We start from the raw sequence: 18,220 nt of genomic DNA, 5'->3' as shown, positions 1-18,220 counted from the left end.
CGCGTCGTGGGTCGATGATGGGGACGTAGGATGCGTCGTGTGTTGCGTGCGCGTAGGTGGTAGAAGGCCCAAAGTGGGTTTTGAGGTGTGCCGTGATGGTCTGTGAGAAAAGGTTGTCGTAGGTGTGCTAGGTTTAGGTGAATGGGTCATCCAGGTGTGGGTAGAGCCGAATCAGCGTGTCAGGGAGGTGATATGACGGGTGGATGGTGTGTCAGGGTGTGGTGTTGGATGTGTTTATTGCGGTGTCTCGTGAGGAGCAGCGGTACGTGTGTTATAGCGTGTCAGGTGTTCCGTAGTTCAGAACGGTTAGCTGTGGCTGCTGGGTTGGCACGGTCCTCGAGAGTGGCAGTAGAAGGGAAAGAGCGGTGACGAGGAGGGTCCTCGTCGATGTCATGTGGATAATAAGTGTGTCGTGGACGTGAGTGTGGTGGCGATCGGGGCAGTCGGCATGGCGTGAGGACAGTGTGTCATTGTCGGGTAGGGTTGTTTTGTCTGGGGTAGAAGAGGTGATGGGTAGGGTCCGGAGTAGGCGAACGGTCGAGCTGTCTGAGAGCAAAGTCTTTCTGGAATAGGGCAGGTTGTGGAAGTAAGTGTCGGCGAAACCTGCTCTGTCGTGTAGGGGCAGAACCTGGTGGATTGAGGGTGTGAGGTGGATTGTAGGGTTCGTGTGGGTCGCAGCCGTTGGAGCTATAGCGGAGGCGTGTGATGTGGTCAAAGCTGAGAGGAAGGCATTTGAGGAAGTAGGAGGTGAGGGTTGGCGGTGCGTGCATGGTGAGTTGGGAAAAGAAGGAAGTCTGGCCGTAGCTTCTGGTGTTAGCAGTAGAAGGAGGGATGTGTGCCAACGGTAGGGACAGGTGCGGTCGTGGGAATGGTTTCGGGCTGGAAGTGAAGGGGGGATCGTGTGTCGTAACGGGCAGGTGTGTGTTTCTTGTGGGTGTGGGGTAAGTGCCGTTGGTGGTGTGGGTGAGTGTTGCTGTGTGGGCAGTTTACAGCATGTAGAGTGAATGGTGGGCCGGGATTCGTGGTGTCGTGTGGTCAGCGAAGAGGAACGTGGGAGTAGGACGAGTGTTGTTCGTAGGGTGAAGATCAGGTGTTCTAAGGGAACGGTCGCTGGGGTGATGGGTAGGCTAGGTGGCGTGTAGGGGAGGATGGTCTGTGTCGTTCGTGGCGTACGGATGGGTTGGCTGTGTGTGTGTTTGTGATGTGTTTCTGCAGGGAAGAAAAGTGTGGAAGAGGGGAAGGTGTGGGTGTTGTATAAGTGATGGCGTCACGGGGCTGTTGCGTTCGCCCGTGCTGGATGTGCCAGGCATAGGATCGGATGTGAATGGTGGTTGTCGTCTTGGGTGCTGTACGTGGCATCTGGCTCGGTGTGTGTGGGCTGGGAAAGTAGTGGCGGATGGGGTCAAGTCTTGGGATGGTCTTAGTTGCACGGTGGAGTTGGAGGAGGGTTCTGGTGTGGCAGAGGCTCAGGTGTGGGTTTTGTAGAGGTGTGACCCGAAGGCCGTGTCGTGGGTGTGGGTAAGGATGGGTACGGGAACGTGGGGGTTGGTGGTTGTGGTTGATGTGAGGCCAAGGCTGTGTCGGCATCAGGGTACGTGCGTAGCTGGTGAGCAGGTGGTGGGTGATGGAAAGTTCGCTCGCTGGTTGCGGATCGATGTCGTGGTGATGTCGGGGAGAGGGGAGAGGTGTAGCGTGTGATTGCGTGTGGAGTGAGGAAGATAGAATGCTTTTGTGCAGGGTGAGCTTTTGAATCGTAGTGAGGTATAAAGTATGGATTGAAGAGGAAGGGTTTCTAGGTGGCGTTTGAGGAGTTTACGGGGAAACGTGGCAACGGTGAGTTGGTCGTTAATGTCGTTTTTGTAAGATGTGTCGTCCACGGTAAGGCAAACGTATGTGGGGAGGGGTGAGTCGTGTTGTGTGTAGTGGGCCGTTTCTGCTGTGGCCTCCGTGGAGCTGAGGTGAAGGCAGGAGTTTGTTCTGGGTGTGCTATAGAGGTTGTAGTGTGGCGAGGTCGGTGGCTGCGCTTGTGTGGTCTGTGGGTGTTCGTCGCAGAGGTCGTACGATGTGGAGCAGCTGTGATAGGGGGGCAGCGATGGTGATATGGAAGTGGACGTGGGGGATGATGTGGTCGAGGCACGGTGGCAGTGGTGGTGGAGGGGTGTTGTCGTGGAAATGGTATCAGACTGTCTCAGTGCCAGGATGGGTTGAGGCAGGAATGGTATCATGGAGTAGGTGTGTGGGTATGTGGTGTTTGGAAGGCAGGTGAGAGGCTGCTGCATTATGGGATGTCAAGCGTGGCTGGCGTTGGTGCGGTCGAGAGCTGTGTTGGCCAGATGGTCGTTGCGGGTAGGAGGTAGGAGAAGGTGTGAGGGTGATAGAGCGTGAAAAGGAGTGGTGGGAGTACTGTGGAGAGGAGGATGGTGTTGTGTATGGGATGGTTTGGATGCTGCATCGTGACCCGTGGTGAGCGTTGGCGAGACGTGGTCGGGTTGGTGTTTGATGACATGTAGATGTGTGGGAAGTTGTGTGCCGTGGAGGTGGTGACGTGTCCTAGTGTTATCGTGGGAGAGTCGTGAAAGATGGGATAGTTGTGTGGGAGTCTGTGGGCATTTGGGGGTTTGTAAGAAAGCTTGGGTCTTGGCTGTGTATTGGGTTAGGTGTGTGTCATCGTTCTCATTGGAGAGTGACGTTGTGGCCGAGGTTTGTGTTTCTGTCATTGGAGGAGTGTGGATCAGTGTCCTGTGAGTAGTAGTGCCTGTGTGTAGTGGTGTTCTGGAGTCGTGGCTCTGTGGCTTGTCGAGATGTGGAGGATGTTGGGGATGAGTTTGGAGTGAATATTAGGATGTGTGTATGAAAGAAGTGGCAGAGTGTGTTGTGGTTGTAGGGAAGAGGGAGTTTTCGTCGCAGTGGTTGGTTTGTGTTTTGGGAAGGATGAAGGATTTAGTAGGGGGGCGTATGGATATGTACGGTGAGGGTGTGAAGTGGATTGTTGCATCGGGATTATGTTTTTGTCGTTTCGTGGTTTGTGGAGGGCATGGGGAGTAGTGTGGGGTCGTGTGTTAGGTTGGTGTGTGTGTGAGGCGCAGGTTGTCGTGAGTGTGTGCGTAGGAGGTGGTGATGGTTGTTTGTGGCTCGTGCTGTGGAAGGAGAAAATGATAGTGTGTGGGTGTCCTGGGAGAAACTGATTTGTGTTGGGAGAGGATTGTTGTGGGCAAGGTGGTCGCATGGTTGTGTTGGGTCAGATGGTCATTTGTAGGGGTGAAGGTTTGTGAGTAGGGTGAAGTTGGGGGAGTCGGGTGGCTATGGTTGGTACGGGTTAGCGAGGGAGTGTGTGGATGGGGAGAATATTAGGGTGGTGTTGTGTTTGCTGTGGATTGATTTACAAGTGTGTGAACGGTTTTGTGGGTGTCTGTGGAAGCAGTTGGGGGTTGCTGTGTCGTTGGACATGGTGCGGAGTAGAGGTATCGTAGGTGTTGGTGTGCGACAGGAGGTGTCAAGCTGTGGTGGTGTGTGCAGGTGATGTGAACGTGGTATGCGGCAAAGTGGAGATTGTGAGGTATGTTGGGTATGGAGTCTTGTTTTTGCAGGAACAGGTGGCTTGTGCAGTGTCCGCGAGATTGTCATAAGTCGAGGTAGGTGTGTCGTTAGTGGCAGGTTGTGGTGGAAGTGCAGCAGAGTGTGTATGTGTGGTTTGTGGCGCGTTTTTGTGGTTGTGAGAGTGTAGTGATGATGTGAGGGTGTGGTGGGGTGCAGTTAGTGGTGTAGCGGTGCGATGTTGCTGTGAAGGTGGGAGTTTTTGCTTCTGTTCGTGGAGGTTGAATTTGGAGTGTGTTTTGTGTACATGTGGTTGAGTAAAAGTGTGTGTGTGTTTTTGTTTTGCGGGTTTGGTTATGCATTGTGGGTAGGGTCATGGCTTTGAATGTTGTAGAACGTAATGTGTGTAGCGGTTTTAATTTTGGCCCTTGTTGTTTGTATGCAGGTTCGTCTTTGTCGTGCGTGGACTTTGGATAAGTGAAGGGGTTGCTGTGCTTCGATTGAGATCGCTTTGGTGGTTGTGGAGCGAAGTTTTGCGTGTATTTGTAATGAAAGATACATGTGTTATGTATAGGCATATGATGTTGTGTGTAGGAGTAAAGAAGGTGTGGATGTGTTGTATGTTAAGGTGTGTATAAAATTGTGTGTAATAAAAGCAATTTTTGCCAGTGTGATGTGTTTATGTAATATGTGTAATTGAGAAATTGGTATGTGATGGTGTGTGTAGGAATAAAGAAAGTGTTGATGGAAGATTGTTGTCGTTGGATTTTTGTTGTGTATGTTAAGATGTGTAGAAATTTGTTTTTAATAAAAGCAATTTTTCCTAGTGTCATGGTTAATAGGTGATGGCTGTGCGTGGGGCATGAGTAAGAATGAAAAGTATGAGATATTTGTTATTGTGGAGGGGTTGGTTTGTTTGGGCAAGGTTATGTTAATATATATTTTGTAGTCCAACGGCTATCGATTTTGTTTGTATTTGGGTAATTTACGGCGTGTACAGACAGAGGAGACATTATGGTTAATTGAGATAGTTTTTATTTGTTTATAGATAATAGCATATGGAGATAAATATTTGCAAGTATAATGTATGCAGATTTTGTCGAAGGGGAGCGTGACGTGATTGGGCAGACGTTTATCATACTGAATAGAGGTAGTGGAAGGAGAATATTTATTGGGGTGGGGCGGGTATCAACTTTATTATGAGCATCACATGGGGTATTTTGGGTGGGGCTTGGGGGGGCTTTTTTTATTTATTTATTATTTTTGGAAGGAAAAAATTTTTTTCCTAAGTTTTTTTTATTAAAAAAAAATCCAACCGTCTGGATGCTTGTTTGCCGATTTATTCCTTGCAGAACGGCATAAGCATATAGTAGACCTGGTTGTCCTCCTGTTCTTTGCTATTCCACCCTTACCCTCCATGGCTCCTGCGACTCGCTCTTGCCGTCCTGTCTTGTCCCCTGGAAGACAAAGACAGGGTTCATGAGGCTAAGTGAGGTGAGGTTTCTTACCTTTCTGTGTGGCTTACTGCCTATGGGACAAGCACTCTGTCCCAATCAGTAAGTAGCACTAAGCCACACAGACAACTACTACTTGTGTCACTAGAAGGCAGTGAAAAGAGCAGAAGCCTTTGCTTACCTCTTCTCGGGTTTTCCCTTCCTCAAGTGTTGCCTTCCTGTCGTTTCAGGCAAGGTGCTGAAGGTCAACATGTGGCGGATGCTGCTGTGCGAAGCGGTGGCTTCCATCATGGCCAAGGGCTTTGCCATCCTGGGGATAAAGCCCGTGCAGAAGATGTGATCCTTGTACGTCCATCCCCACCATGACTAATAAAATACTAACACAAGCAACAGCAACAGTGCCTTTCTTTATGAAAGCTGTCTGTCCACGCCAAACACTGCCTATTGCATACAACCCACATTTGCTACGTGACAGAAGCAAAGCTCCTGCACTATACACATTCAGTGTGTGTGCCTGCTGGGAAACACAAAACACAACACGGGCCCAGTGCAGCAGACCAGAAAGCCTGCGCAGTTGCAGCTGCAGCTGCAGACAGCCTCTCTGGTCTGCACCGAACACTATGCCCTACAGTGGCACACAGTGCGCAAGTGCTGCCTACTGTCCACCAACAACCCCACCGAAACACATCTCTCACTCTACTAAATCGTTCCTTCCACTGGGAGACAGGAAGCCATTTCCCAACACTCAGTCTTACCATGACACAAGCAGAACCACCACCTCTGCTTTGCGAGCTATGGCTAGATTTTTTGGCCACTTCTGTCTTCAACAAGCTTAGCTCCACTATTTCCACAATGACCCCAGTTGCACAGAACCTTTAGGCACTGCAGACTGACCACATACAGTAGCTACGCTCGCTTGCCCATCTACCCACCTTACCTGTTAAGGCACACACTCACGGCTTCCCCTTTCCAGGAAAAGCTGCCGAAGCTGACGCTTGCTGAGGAAGGCCTCTCACAATGCCACATTGCCTCTTCACAGCACATCCGGCACGTGGCCTGCGGCCCAGTCCTACCTGCACTGCACTGCACGCTAGCTTAGAAGGCAACTCTCCACAATCCTATTCCAGTCAACGACAAAGACACAACACACACTCACACTTTGCCGTTCTCGACACAAGCGCGACGTAGCCAGAAGTCCTCAGGCAAGCCTTCACGCAGAGCAGCTCTCTGTTTCTGCAGAGCCTACAATGAAACAAGTACGTCAGCACAAGCCAAGTCACGGTCTCACAGATGGAAGCAAAGCCCTCCCGACACTCTCATGCTCCACAGCGAGCATGTGTCTGCTCGAACAGCCTCCAGTCAAGCCTCACCCAGACACATGAGGCACCCGAGCCCTCTCCGCAGCCTGCACGGGCACACATACCTACCTACTTACCTGCCAGCCAGCGATTCTGTCTGCAAACAGCCCTGCAGATCTACATCTCACAAAACCCAAACCTGTCACTACAAGCCCTGGCTTCCCACACATTTGCAAGACTAAAATGTAACACCATACAGATGACCTTCACTCGCAGAATGTGCTCAAACTACCTGCATCGAAACAGTGTTGTTCCAAGTTTTCTGGTTCGTACCATCTCCTCAGCCTTCTGAGCGTCACAGTCCATGCAGATGCCATACTCTGTGTTCTCACAAAACAGGGACTAGAACACAGCTCTGCAGGGGCAGAAATACCACAAACAAGTACCTGAACTACATGGCCACCCATTACTCTTCTTAGTTCCTTCTGATTTCCCTAGACACTACAAGCAACTACACAGACATGCTTGCTGGGAACTGCAGCACAGTCACTCAGGCTAACACGTGGCACACGCATACCCTGGACCTCAGTGCCTCATGTGAGTCTCCGCTCTTGTCTGCCACTCCAACTTCCTACTACTGTACCTCAGCTGGCAGCTGCGGACGACCCAATGCCTTGCTCCTTGCCACCCAGCTAGAAGACCCGATGCAGCCCTGCGGTCCAACCTGACCCAATCCTACTCCTCGCGGCCATCGGAGCAGGCACCTCGCCCGTGGAGGAGTCTCTGTCACTATCCCTTTCCAAACCACATTCAGGGAAAAAATTCTTCACATACACAGATCCTCTCCCTTCCCCAACAGGGTGTAAAGCACACTATACAGCAACTACCCAATGGTCCCACCTTTGCCCGTCACAGCGCTTCACCTTTCTGGCAGTGCAGGACACTGCCCTGTGCGTGTGACTACAAGGAAAAAGGCAGGCGAGGACACACGCACCTTCCATCAACACGAGCCACTGCCAGCTGGGCCCCAGCAACCGAAGCCACCGTCTGCAACAGGGCCATCTCCTACTACAGTCCCAGTCCCAGTCCAAGCGCCATCGGCTCCACTCTCACCGCAGCTTACTCATCCGACTGGGAAGGCAACAGACATAGCCTGAGCGCTTGAGCACTTGGGCCCCTGCACTCATTGTCGCAGGCCCACACTCATTTCCTCTTGCAAGCATAAACACACTGCAGTACAAGAGCAAAGACATCTCCCTAATCTTTCCCTCTGGCAGCCTTTCACAATTAAACCAAATACATACCTCTGCAATTCCCACTTTCTCCCTGCCAGCACTTGAGTCCACACATTTCCAAAGTAGCAAAGCTACTTCTGCAAACTTCCACCATAACCGTATTACTCCCTAAAGCTCAAACACATGCTTTTTCCTTGATCCAAGAGCACAGGCACACTTAGGCAGGCAGCCAGCCACCCAAGTCAACACACTAAAGGCAGAGCACTGTACAGCTCTTCCTGTTCTTACCCACTCTCAGAGGACACATTCCCACCGACTGTCCCCAACACTGTCAGCAATACATCTGCACTGGGAAGCCCACAGGCCAGCTGGAGCCCTTCAGCACACAGAACCACGCCACGCCACGCCACGCCACGCCACGCCACAACACAACACTACGCAGACATACCACCACCTGCCTCAAGGTACACAGCGTGCTAACAGCACTCAGAGAGATGGCCAGTGGCATCACGTACCACATCATCGACACATTCCACCTACGGCTATCTCCTTCCAGTGCAGAGCAGCACACGGACCCCAACGGACCCTAAGCCAAGGACAGCAGTCCCACTCCTGTAGCTGCCACTGTAGGATCAAGAGGTCCAGCCTCCACATGCCTCCAGGCACCTACACACCCACACTCGGGCCCACCCTGCTGACAGAGCCCCCACTGTCTCCTAGCAGTTTGCCTTCCGTCACATGATTCTTACGGTACGGATAAGACAGAGCACTTCCTACCCTAGGCAGCAGTCTGAGCACGCACCAATATTACAGACAGGGCACACTCTGGGGCACCAGTCCTACTCACACACATCCTAGCTTCACGAGCCAGCTTCTGCCTTTGGCAAGCCCAGCCCAACCCTGCTGCTTCCTTTGCGAAATGAACAAGCAGGTCTCTCTTGTCTCCCTTACACGACACCCTTCCTATTCCATGAGGCCATTTTCCCATGACACTCTACCCAGGAACACTCCACCTCGATCTCCTTTCAGAGGACAAAGAGCCCATGCCCACACACTGCTAGGACGGTACACTCCACACGAGCAACACAGACCTCACACCAAGTCCCTGGAAGTGGCGTTTGGTTTCTCAGCCAGCCTAAATGCACACCACTAGCAAATCAGCAGGCCGAGACATGCAGGCCAGAGGCTTTCTTTACAAACACCTCACAAGACACATGTGTCATAGCCATACTGCACCTAACACATTCTAGAGAGACGGACTCACCAGCTGTTTCAAGCACACACTCTCATCAGTGCCCCGGAACATGGAACACTGTAAAACATCCACCCCGTGAGAGGCACAGCAGGCAAATTATGTCCAAGCTCAAGTGCAAGCTAGGACGTTGCACAAGCTCCAAAGAGGACACTCGAGCAACATTAACATCCCACAGATATAAAATGCACCGATAACACACCACGTCCAACACACGACTACTGTAACACTAGTGCGAGATTCATATCTTCCGATCACCCCCAAAGGGCCACACCTGCGACACACAAAACACATCTGCTCAGCTTTTCATGACACAGACACAACATACAGACCCAGGACAGCAGCCTACTGGCTCAAGTCCTCACCCTGTACGTGCCAGGATCCCATAGGGGCACTGGTTCTAATCCTGCCAGACATGTGTCCCATCCAGCTCCCTGCTTGCAGCCTGGAAATACAGTCGAGGACGGCCCGAAGCCTTGGGACCCCGCACCAGCGGAGCAGACCCAGAAGAGGCTCCAGACTCCTACCTTCGGATCGGATCGGATCGGATCGGCTCGGCTCCCCTCCGACCGTCGGAACCGTCAGACAGAAGATCGTCCTCTCGATCCCTCCTCCTCTCTGTACACCTACCTTTCCGATACACATAAAAACACTGTTACAAAGAGAGATATACAATGTGACAGAACAGGCAAGTATGATACCGGGGTGAGGCACACTGCTTTCAGAAGGCACCCTGCACCACAATATTCCCCAGTCCTCCCTAGCCCTTCCAATGACGTTTCCACTCCTCCGTCGCTCGGCAGGCTGCTGCCAGCCATGTGCACTCCCTGACCGCCTCCCGGTCCAGCCCCAGAGGCACGGCCACTCATTCTTGCCCACCTCTCCCTTCTAGGTCCACAACACTAACACTTTACAACTTACCCATGTTGCTCTTGCCTGCGCCTGCGTTTCAGTCCGGCCTTTTTGCTGCCGTCCGTGCAGAAGTGCATGACACAAAGGTGTGAAGAGAAAGCCCCCCGGCTCGGCAGGGCCCGGGGGAGCTTCCATCTGTCTGGCACGGCCCGGCGGATGTCTCTCTGAGCACCTACATGCACACTCACCCCCCTTTTTACGTGGACACTCGGCCACCCCACTGAGAATTCCGTCATCTTTGGAGGCATCGTTTGCCCCTGGGAGATGGCTTTTGCAACCTGCGTGAGCCAGAGAGTTCATGTTACTGAACATGTCGTGGTGAGTGGCCCTCTAAATGCGCACGGCACTACAATTACACCCATGCGCTTTCTGGACACCTTACTGTCCGCCTACCCATTACCCTGACATTGGCCCAGACATCTAGCATGGCTTCTGCAAAATGGCTTCATAATTTTTTTTTAACATTTCTTTTCATTACAAAGTCAGATGTACAGAGAGGAGGAGACACAGAGAAGAAGAAGATCTTCCGTCCCATGATTCACTCCCCAAGTGAGGCGCAACAGTCTATGCTGTGCCGATCCGATGCCGGGAACCAGGAACCTCCTCTGGGTCTCCCACACGGGTACAGGGTCCCAATGCACTGGACCGTCCTCGACTGCCTTCCCAGGCCACAAGCACGGAGCTGGATGGGAAGTGGAGCTGCCGGGATTAGAACCGGCACCCATATGGGAGCCACGCGACATCAAGGCGAGGCCTTGAGCTTCTAGGCTACTGTGCCGGGCCTTGATAAAATTTTTTACAAACTAATGGGAGTGACAGGAGTCAAGGCTACCCTGCCATGACAAAACATACAGCTACTGTGACCCTAAAGCTATCCTGTTACTGCGACCCTAAAAGCTATTCTGCCACGGCAAAAATTATAATCACCGTGACCTTAAAGGTTAGCCTATCCTTGCGACTCTTTCGAATATACACAATGTAGCTGTTTTAGCTGCTTTCGTAGGATTTAAACTAGAGGAAATACAGGGCGATTTGGCTAACGTCATGAAGATATACTTTTCAGTATTGCTTCATTCTTTATGAGGTTGTAGAGCCTCCAGTTGTAGAGGGATTACATGCTCGAAACTTTGGTGTGACATCTCTGTTTTTTCCCCTTGGATGCATTGCTCCATTCTGTGATGGAGATGTTGTAACATAAGAATGGTAGCACGAGTATATCACTGATTACAGTGTGCTGTCTACTGAGGAATTCCTGGCTGCTACGTCAGAATAGATAATGCCCTACCCTGCCCTTAAGGTGAAACACTTTGCAGATTTATCTGTGGAAGCACTCACTTGTCCATTATAGCATTGACACCAAAATGGAGTTCGCATGGCTCCTTACTAACTGCAATTCTTTCTGCCCTTATAACTCTTGCTTTGCTTGCTTAGCAAACACACTGTATGAGCTCGCAGGCCCCATGCCCCATGTGACCTTTACTGCCAATGCCCCCCCCCCATGCCCATACGCCAACGGCCCAGACTTACCAACCCATAGATAATTCAAGGTAGCGGTCTGCTTGTCACCGGCGCTGCCAAGGATACAACCCAGACTTGATGAGAGCAGGTGGGGGCTGGCAAGCCAAGACACACAAGGAATGTACACTCCTCCCTCATTCATCCCTCAGAAAGTTGTACATTGTGCCCCCATGAGGCTATGGCAACATGGCCCCTAACACAAAGCCCCGTGCCGCTTCTGCATGCATAAAGCAGACGGCTTCCTCGCACGGTCCAGGATGATCCCGGAACTGTACCGGTCCGTGTCTTCTCTCTACGCCTCGTTCACGCACCCTTCTCTTCCCACCCCACTTTGCTCTTATTGTTGCTTACATTGCATTCCGTGACACAGTTTTATAGGCACTGGGATTCCCCACCCAGCCCTCCCCCAACCCCCACAGGGTGGATTCCTCCACCGTGTTGCATTACCACAGTTCAGATTCAGTTGAGATTCTTTCATTGCAAGCTTGTAGCAGGCATCAAGTCCAGCATCTTATTGTCCAGATCAGTTCAACGGTTTCTTAGGGACACCATCTCCGGTCTGAAGCTAGAGCTCGCAGACTATCATCCCGATCAATTAACAGCCCCGACATTACATCAGCAACAATTTGTAACGTTATGGAATTGGTTGCCATGGTATTGAGTCACCAGTATGCTAACAGAAGAAAAAAAAAAAGAATGCAAGTTCTGAACCACATCCTGTGATTTCCACATTGACATTTCAATTATTAGTTTCTATACCACCGGGTGCTATACACCTTAACATGGCTATAGACGACTATTCAGCTGTCTCATGTCTACTTTGACTTCAGTATTCAGCATCTCACAGCACTGAGGCATGATTTGGCTGAACCTGGCTGCTTTTCGGGTAGTCTAACTCTATAACTCTAACAAGACATATGTCAACAGTTTAGGTGAACCGTTTTAGGAGGGGTGTGCAGAGAAATCTTCCATACCCCAGTGAGGAGTGACTAACCTTAGTGTCCCACCCAGTGAGGTATAAGTACATCCCTGCTGACCGTTTCCTGTCTGGTTCTAAGCTTTCGTTGTTCTTCTCTGTCTGTTCTAGTTTGTTTATTATTTCTAAGGGGTTTCTGCAGCGCTCCTGATGGTCATTGCAAGAGAGGGTGGGGACCCACAGTCGGAACCAGGCAAGGACCAGAGAGAGCTCCTCTCCCTAGTCCCGAAGGAAGCTTACTGTTCTTCTGTTCCTGCGGACCACTCAGGGATCCTGGTTGTCATTCCCATGACCTCGGATCCTGCAAGGCAGGATTTGGCCTTCTTCCATCCCATGTGGTAGATCCAATTTGGGGTAGGTGACCTCAGAGTTCTTGGCCTCCGAAGGCACACGCACCCTTCTCGAACTCCGAACTCGGCCATACCTGCACTCCGGCAGCTTCTGAGTACCATTTCCTCATGAATGTAGATCCTGAAAGCAGGCACTTTCTGGCTCAAGTATTATAGTCCCTATCACAGGCACGGGACACTTGCCTTGATTTCCACGTTCCCATTTTCATCCTGCACTCGGCCCCAACTACTACAGCCATCGGAGAAATAACCCGGGAAATGGGAACACTTAGCTCGCTCTCTCTTTACACAGTATAAAAAAAAAAAAAAAAAAAAACCTGTTTAAATGAAAACCCTGTAAAGAGAGAAAGGGGAAGGAGATTCCAAACTGTCTGAATAGACAATAGACTTGAGGATTTCAACCAGGGGAAGCTGCTGCAGACACAGGACACACACGGTACCGAGTAGACTCACGGACACAGTACTACACCGAGGGCCAACACAGAGTCCAAAGCTCAAGAATGTAACCAAACCAGACCATTCAAAATCAAGATTTCTGCATCCCACATAGGAAACACAGCAGCACGCCTCACTAACAGGTGTGCAAAACACAACGCAGCACAAACCCAGACACAGTATTTGAAACCAAAGATAAAGCCCAACCGTCAGTCTGACAAGAAGCACTAGAAACACATCGCATAAGCTGAGAAGCAGCATCAGCCGCGTCGGGGACGGGCACAAGACACTACACATACCATCTTAGGAGTTTCCAAAGGTGTCGAAACACAACAGATGAGAAAATCGACTCCACACAGTCACTGCAAACAACTTCTCCACTGTGGGGAAAAAGCAGTAAAGGACATTCAGCACCAGGAGCACATACAACTCGTCACAGGCATGACAAGAACTCACCTTCACCGCAACAGCAAAGAATCAAACTCTGACCCATTACAGATTCTAAGGTGTACACCAGAGACACAACAGGCTCCACTGAAAGGACCCCCAATTATACTAGCGGCCGACTTCACAGCAGAGAGCCTACAGCCCAGCACAGAAGGCAGAGACGGCTCCAGTCCTAACACACACTGCCAACCCAGCAGGTTCATGCCACAAAGCTCTCCTTTCACCACACAACTGGCTACCGCCAGCCCAGCCTTACACACGATGCTTCCCCATGTGCTACACACACACACACAACGGTAATGACCGCAACCCAAGAATGATGCTGCAGACATTCTCTAGAAAAATACAGAGCTAATCCACGCGCTGACAATCATCATGGAAAATAATACGACCACGTTACTACCTTTCACTACTACGCCCAGGCTTCCTCCTCTCCTGCACGGGAGAGGCCTGCAGACAGGCTAGTGCCGGTGCCGTCAGCGCCCCTCTGCTGCAACCACGCCAGCCACGGAGTGCTTGGCTCACGGATGCCCACGCTGCACACAGGCAGAGGACGTCACAGCCCTGCTACAGCGGCACAGCAGGCACAGGGCGGGGGGCGGGGGGACGGGCACCAGCGTACCTATGCCGCCCAAGCACAGAGGCCATCCGGCGGTGCTGCTGTCTGTCCTCCGAGTCCCAGAGACTAGTCCATGGAGGCTTCCGGGAAATCCCGTCTCATCCGATCTGCTCTGAGTCCCACTGAGGCCTCGAGCACCCATCCGTGAACTGCTTGTGCTCTCCTGTCCTCTTCACTTTCCCTGCCTCAGCATCTCCACTCGCAGAACCTCCAGCTGCGTGCCCCGACCTCAGTGCAACACAGCACCCACTTCCTACACAGCGTCTTCCTACAAAGGAGAGCCATGTACCCAGATGTACATGACAGGTAAGCCTCACGGCACCAGGCACCCCAACCAAGACCTCACACATCTCTCCAAAGGACAGAAAGAATCCAACAACTTCCCTGGGTATATATACAGTTCCGTGGCTCTGATTTCCCCTTTTAAGACCCAGGTTCTCTCCCACCAGTCTGTGCTCAGGACAATCTCAACTTTCCACAGCACCTTGCCACTGCGAAGGCCAGTACCGGCTGTCTGCTCCAGCTCCGGGAAACGTGGAAGAGCACGGGCCGAGCGCACGGGACCCTGGTGGCCAGGGGCACACCTGATGAAGCTTCCCGCCCTGGATCTCAGCCCCGCCGGCCACGGTCAGCTGCGCAGTGCCGCAGCCACTGTCATCTCGCTCTCCAGCTCAGACTTCCACATACGTAGGCTTTTTCAAAAAATCCTTCCATTACGACAGATAATTTCAAAGATTAACAATCATACATGTGTTACATGATAAAAGCTTAACATACAAAACACAATTTTATCCCTACCATAGTTATTACCAAAAAACACTATTACATGTACACGTACACAGCATTCAAACACCAGTGAGCAGAACATTGCATAATGCCATACCAATCTTGACCATATCATACTAGTTAGTGACAGCAAAGCAACTATGAGGAAAGGCTGGCCAATGGCTGCCAAGTTTTCACAAGAAATCACTTCTGCCGTTCCCTCACACCGCAGACTGACTACACACCACGAAACGGCACAGTATTCAGAGAGCCAACAGACGCTGAGGCTGTCTACACAGACACACTGATGAACATCCGAGGAGGCCACCTGCTCGAAGCCTCACACACGGAGCACACGCACAGAACCTCGCTCGGTACATGCCGCTGGGTGAGACGCACCATCCCTCCTACCGGAGGCTTCACGCGACAAACCCTCACCACATCATACCAGATGCCTGGACACACGCCCTCCGTCATCCACAACCCCGCAACCCTGTCACATGTGCCGCTCTTATTTAGCACAGTATCAAGACACTTAATCCCAACAGTTACGCAGTGCAAAGAAATACAGACAGACACCTACACACAGAAGCTACCACAAGATCGCTCTTGGCAGATGACATGACTCTGTAGGCAACAACACCTACACACCGCACCAAAAGTCTCTTCAAACTCAACTCCAGTAGCTTTACACAAATTAATATTACTAGGATTATTCCATACAAACTACCCATTCGCTAAGACCCAGTAGTCCCACTCACAACATGGACTACACTCAACTACATCTCCAAAGGGCCAACAAAGGAGGTGGAACAACATGCGAACACACATCCAAGATCTTGCATGTTCACACACTGCACTCCTCACTGCACACACCTTAGCCACAACACTTCACCGATTCCACACAGTCCTCACCAACATACCAAAGACATTACAAAACCAGAAATAGGCACAAGATGACCGCAACAACACAAACTGTCGCATGTTTGCACAGAAAGAGCCAAACCATCACCATACCCGATTTGAAAACACACCACAGAATGTATCCAAAACTGCAAGATACTGAAGTACACATAGATACAGAAACCAATGAAGTACAATACAGACCTCAACATCCACAATCTGACCAACTTTTTTCACTTAAGGCACCAAAACACATATCGAGAAACTACAGTGATGTCAATACATGGTGCCCGCAACACGACATTCATATGCACATCAACAATAACCCCCAGCACACGTTTCAAAGACAAGCGACCCCAGCAACATCAAAGACCTGACTAGAACACGTCCAACTATGATGAAAGCACTTCCAGAACCTACGAGTACAGGAGGGAACAGGAGGCACAGTGGCATGATAGCACACCACGGAGTACACACCACAGACAACAAGTCAACACGACGAAGGGACACACGCATTTAGAACACCTTTGTTCTTTTCCCCAGGAATCAACCACTTAATCCTTAAGGCTTTATCTCATTTGGGGCTGTCACATTAGCCTAGCAGCAAAAGCTCTCACCTTGCATGCCCTAGGATCCCATACGGGCACCGCCTGTAATCCAGGAGGCCACACGTCCCATCCAGCTCCCTGCTTGTGGCCCGGAAAAGCAGTACAGGGTGGCCCAAAGCCTTGGGACGCTACACATACATGAGAGACGCAAAAGAGGCTCTGGATTCCTGGCTTTGGATCACCTGAGCTCTGCCCGACGTGGCCACTTGGGGAGTGAATCATGGGACGGAAGATCTTTTTTTATTTTATTACAAAGTCAGATATACAGAGAGGAGGAGAGACAGAGAGGAAGATCTTCCATTCATTGTTTCACTCTCCAAGTGAGCCACAACAGGCCAGTGCACGCCAATCCGAAGCCGGAAACCAGGAACCTCTTCCGGGTCTCCCACGCGGGTGCAGGGTCCCAAAGCCTTGGGCCGTCCTCGACTGCTTTCCCAGGCCACAAGCAGGGAGCTGGATGGGAAGTGGAGCTTCCCGGACTAGAACCGGCGCCCATATGGGGATCGCGGGGCGTTCAAGGCGAGGACTTTAGCCGCTAGGCCATACCACCGGGCCCGGGATGGAAGATCTTTGTCTCTGTCTCTCCTCCTCCTCTTTTTATGTCTGCCTTTCCAATACAAAATAAATACATCTTTTTTTAAAAAAAAAAATGAAGGTTGATTTGATTGGCAAGGCAGTTAGACACGTGGAGGTAGAGCCAGAGAGAGGTCCTCACCTGGCAGCTTACTCCCACGGTGGCCACAACAGTGAGGATGGGGTCAGATCGAATCCAGACGCTTCTCGGTCTCCCACGTGAGTGCAGCAACCCACGCACTGGGCAATCTTCCACTGGCATCCAGGCACACTGGCAGCCTTGGAAATGACACAGCTGACCCTTGAACCAGTAGCGTTATGACATATTGCAGTTGTGGGCAGCTGCAAAGCTCACTCTACCACAACACCAGCATCTACAGTTTTCTTGACATTATTCACTAGAAAGCACACACAGAGAGCACACAACAGATCTTCCGTTTGCCGCTGGACCCCAAATAGCTACCCCAACCGGGCAGAGCCAGGATACAGCCAGTCGACTGGAGCTCCATCCGGGTCTCCCACCTGCATGCTATTTGTCCATCCACGGCTGCTCTCGCAGGGACACAGCCAGGAATTTAGATTGCATGTGGAAAGCCAGGACTCGCACCAGCACTCTTGCAGGAATATGACATGGCACACAACAGCTTATCCCATGGCTCCACAATACCAACGCTAAGAAAATATTTGCAAACTATTCATCTGACAAACGATGACTCCACGACACATACGCAACTCCAACGACAAGCACAAACAGTTCCATGTGTAAATGAACACAGTAGACATTTCATCTAAAAACTGGCCAAGAAACACACGGAGCAAATCCTCAATGCCAGCAGCCGTTCTGCAAATGCAGCTCTGAGCCACAACGAAATCTCTCCAGTCAGTCAGGGCGGCTACTATCAGAAAGGCAATACCTGACTGCAGGCAACAGTGTAGAAGACAGAAAATTTACACACTGCTGCAAGGCACAGAAATGAAGACAACCATTCCAGAAACAGTAACGAGGTTCCGGACAGAACTTTAACGCTCCTTCACCATACAGCCCAACAATCCCAAGTACGTCACAAGACAATGAAATCACATCATCCAAGGACACATGCACACCAGTCCTCACTCAGCGCACACACATCTCCAGAAGTTCAGAGCTCTAGCATCATCCTGGGTCTCCACCAATGCATGAAAGGTAATCAAAAGGCCTAGTGCAGTGACTGAACACACTAATGCTTCACCTCGCAGCACCAGCATTCCATACGGGCACTGCTTCATGTCCCAGCTGCTCAATTTCCAATCCAGCTGGCTGCTCATGGCCTGGGAAAGCAGTAATGGACGGCTCAACTCCTT

General features: G+C 51.1%; 1 protein-coding gene across 1 annotated transcript in view; it reads left to right on the top strand.

Annotated features, from left to right (window-relative positions):
• The window catches only part of RARS1 (arginyl-tRNA synthetase 1), a 198,451-nt gene that overhangs the window by 32,149 nt on the left and 148,082 nt on the right, over positions 1 to 18,220 (top strand). Inside the window, exon 15 of the mRNA XM_004587449.3 lies at positions 5,219 to 5,328. Coding sequence (XP_004587506.2) covers positions 5,219 to 5,328 — 110 coding nt within the window. The remainder of the gene's footprint in view (positions 1 to 5,218; positions 5,329 to 18,220) is intronic.

This window comes from Ochotona princeps, chromosome 19 (genome assembly GCF_030435755.1).
Source record: "Ochotona princeps isolate mOchPri1 chromosome 19, mOchPri1.hap1, whole genome shotgun sequence".
NCBI classification, from domain to species: Eukaryota; Metazoa; Chordata; class Mammalia; order Lagomorpha; family Ochotonidae; genus Ochotona; species Ochotona princeps.
This window is presented reverse-complemented; position numbering and strand designations above follow the sequence as displayed.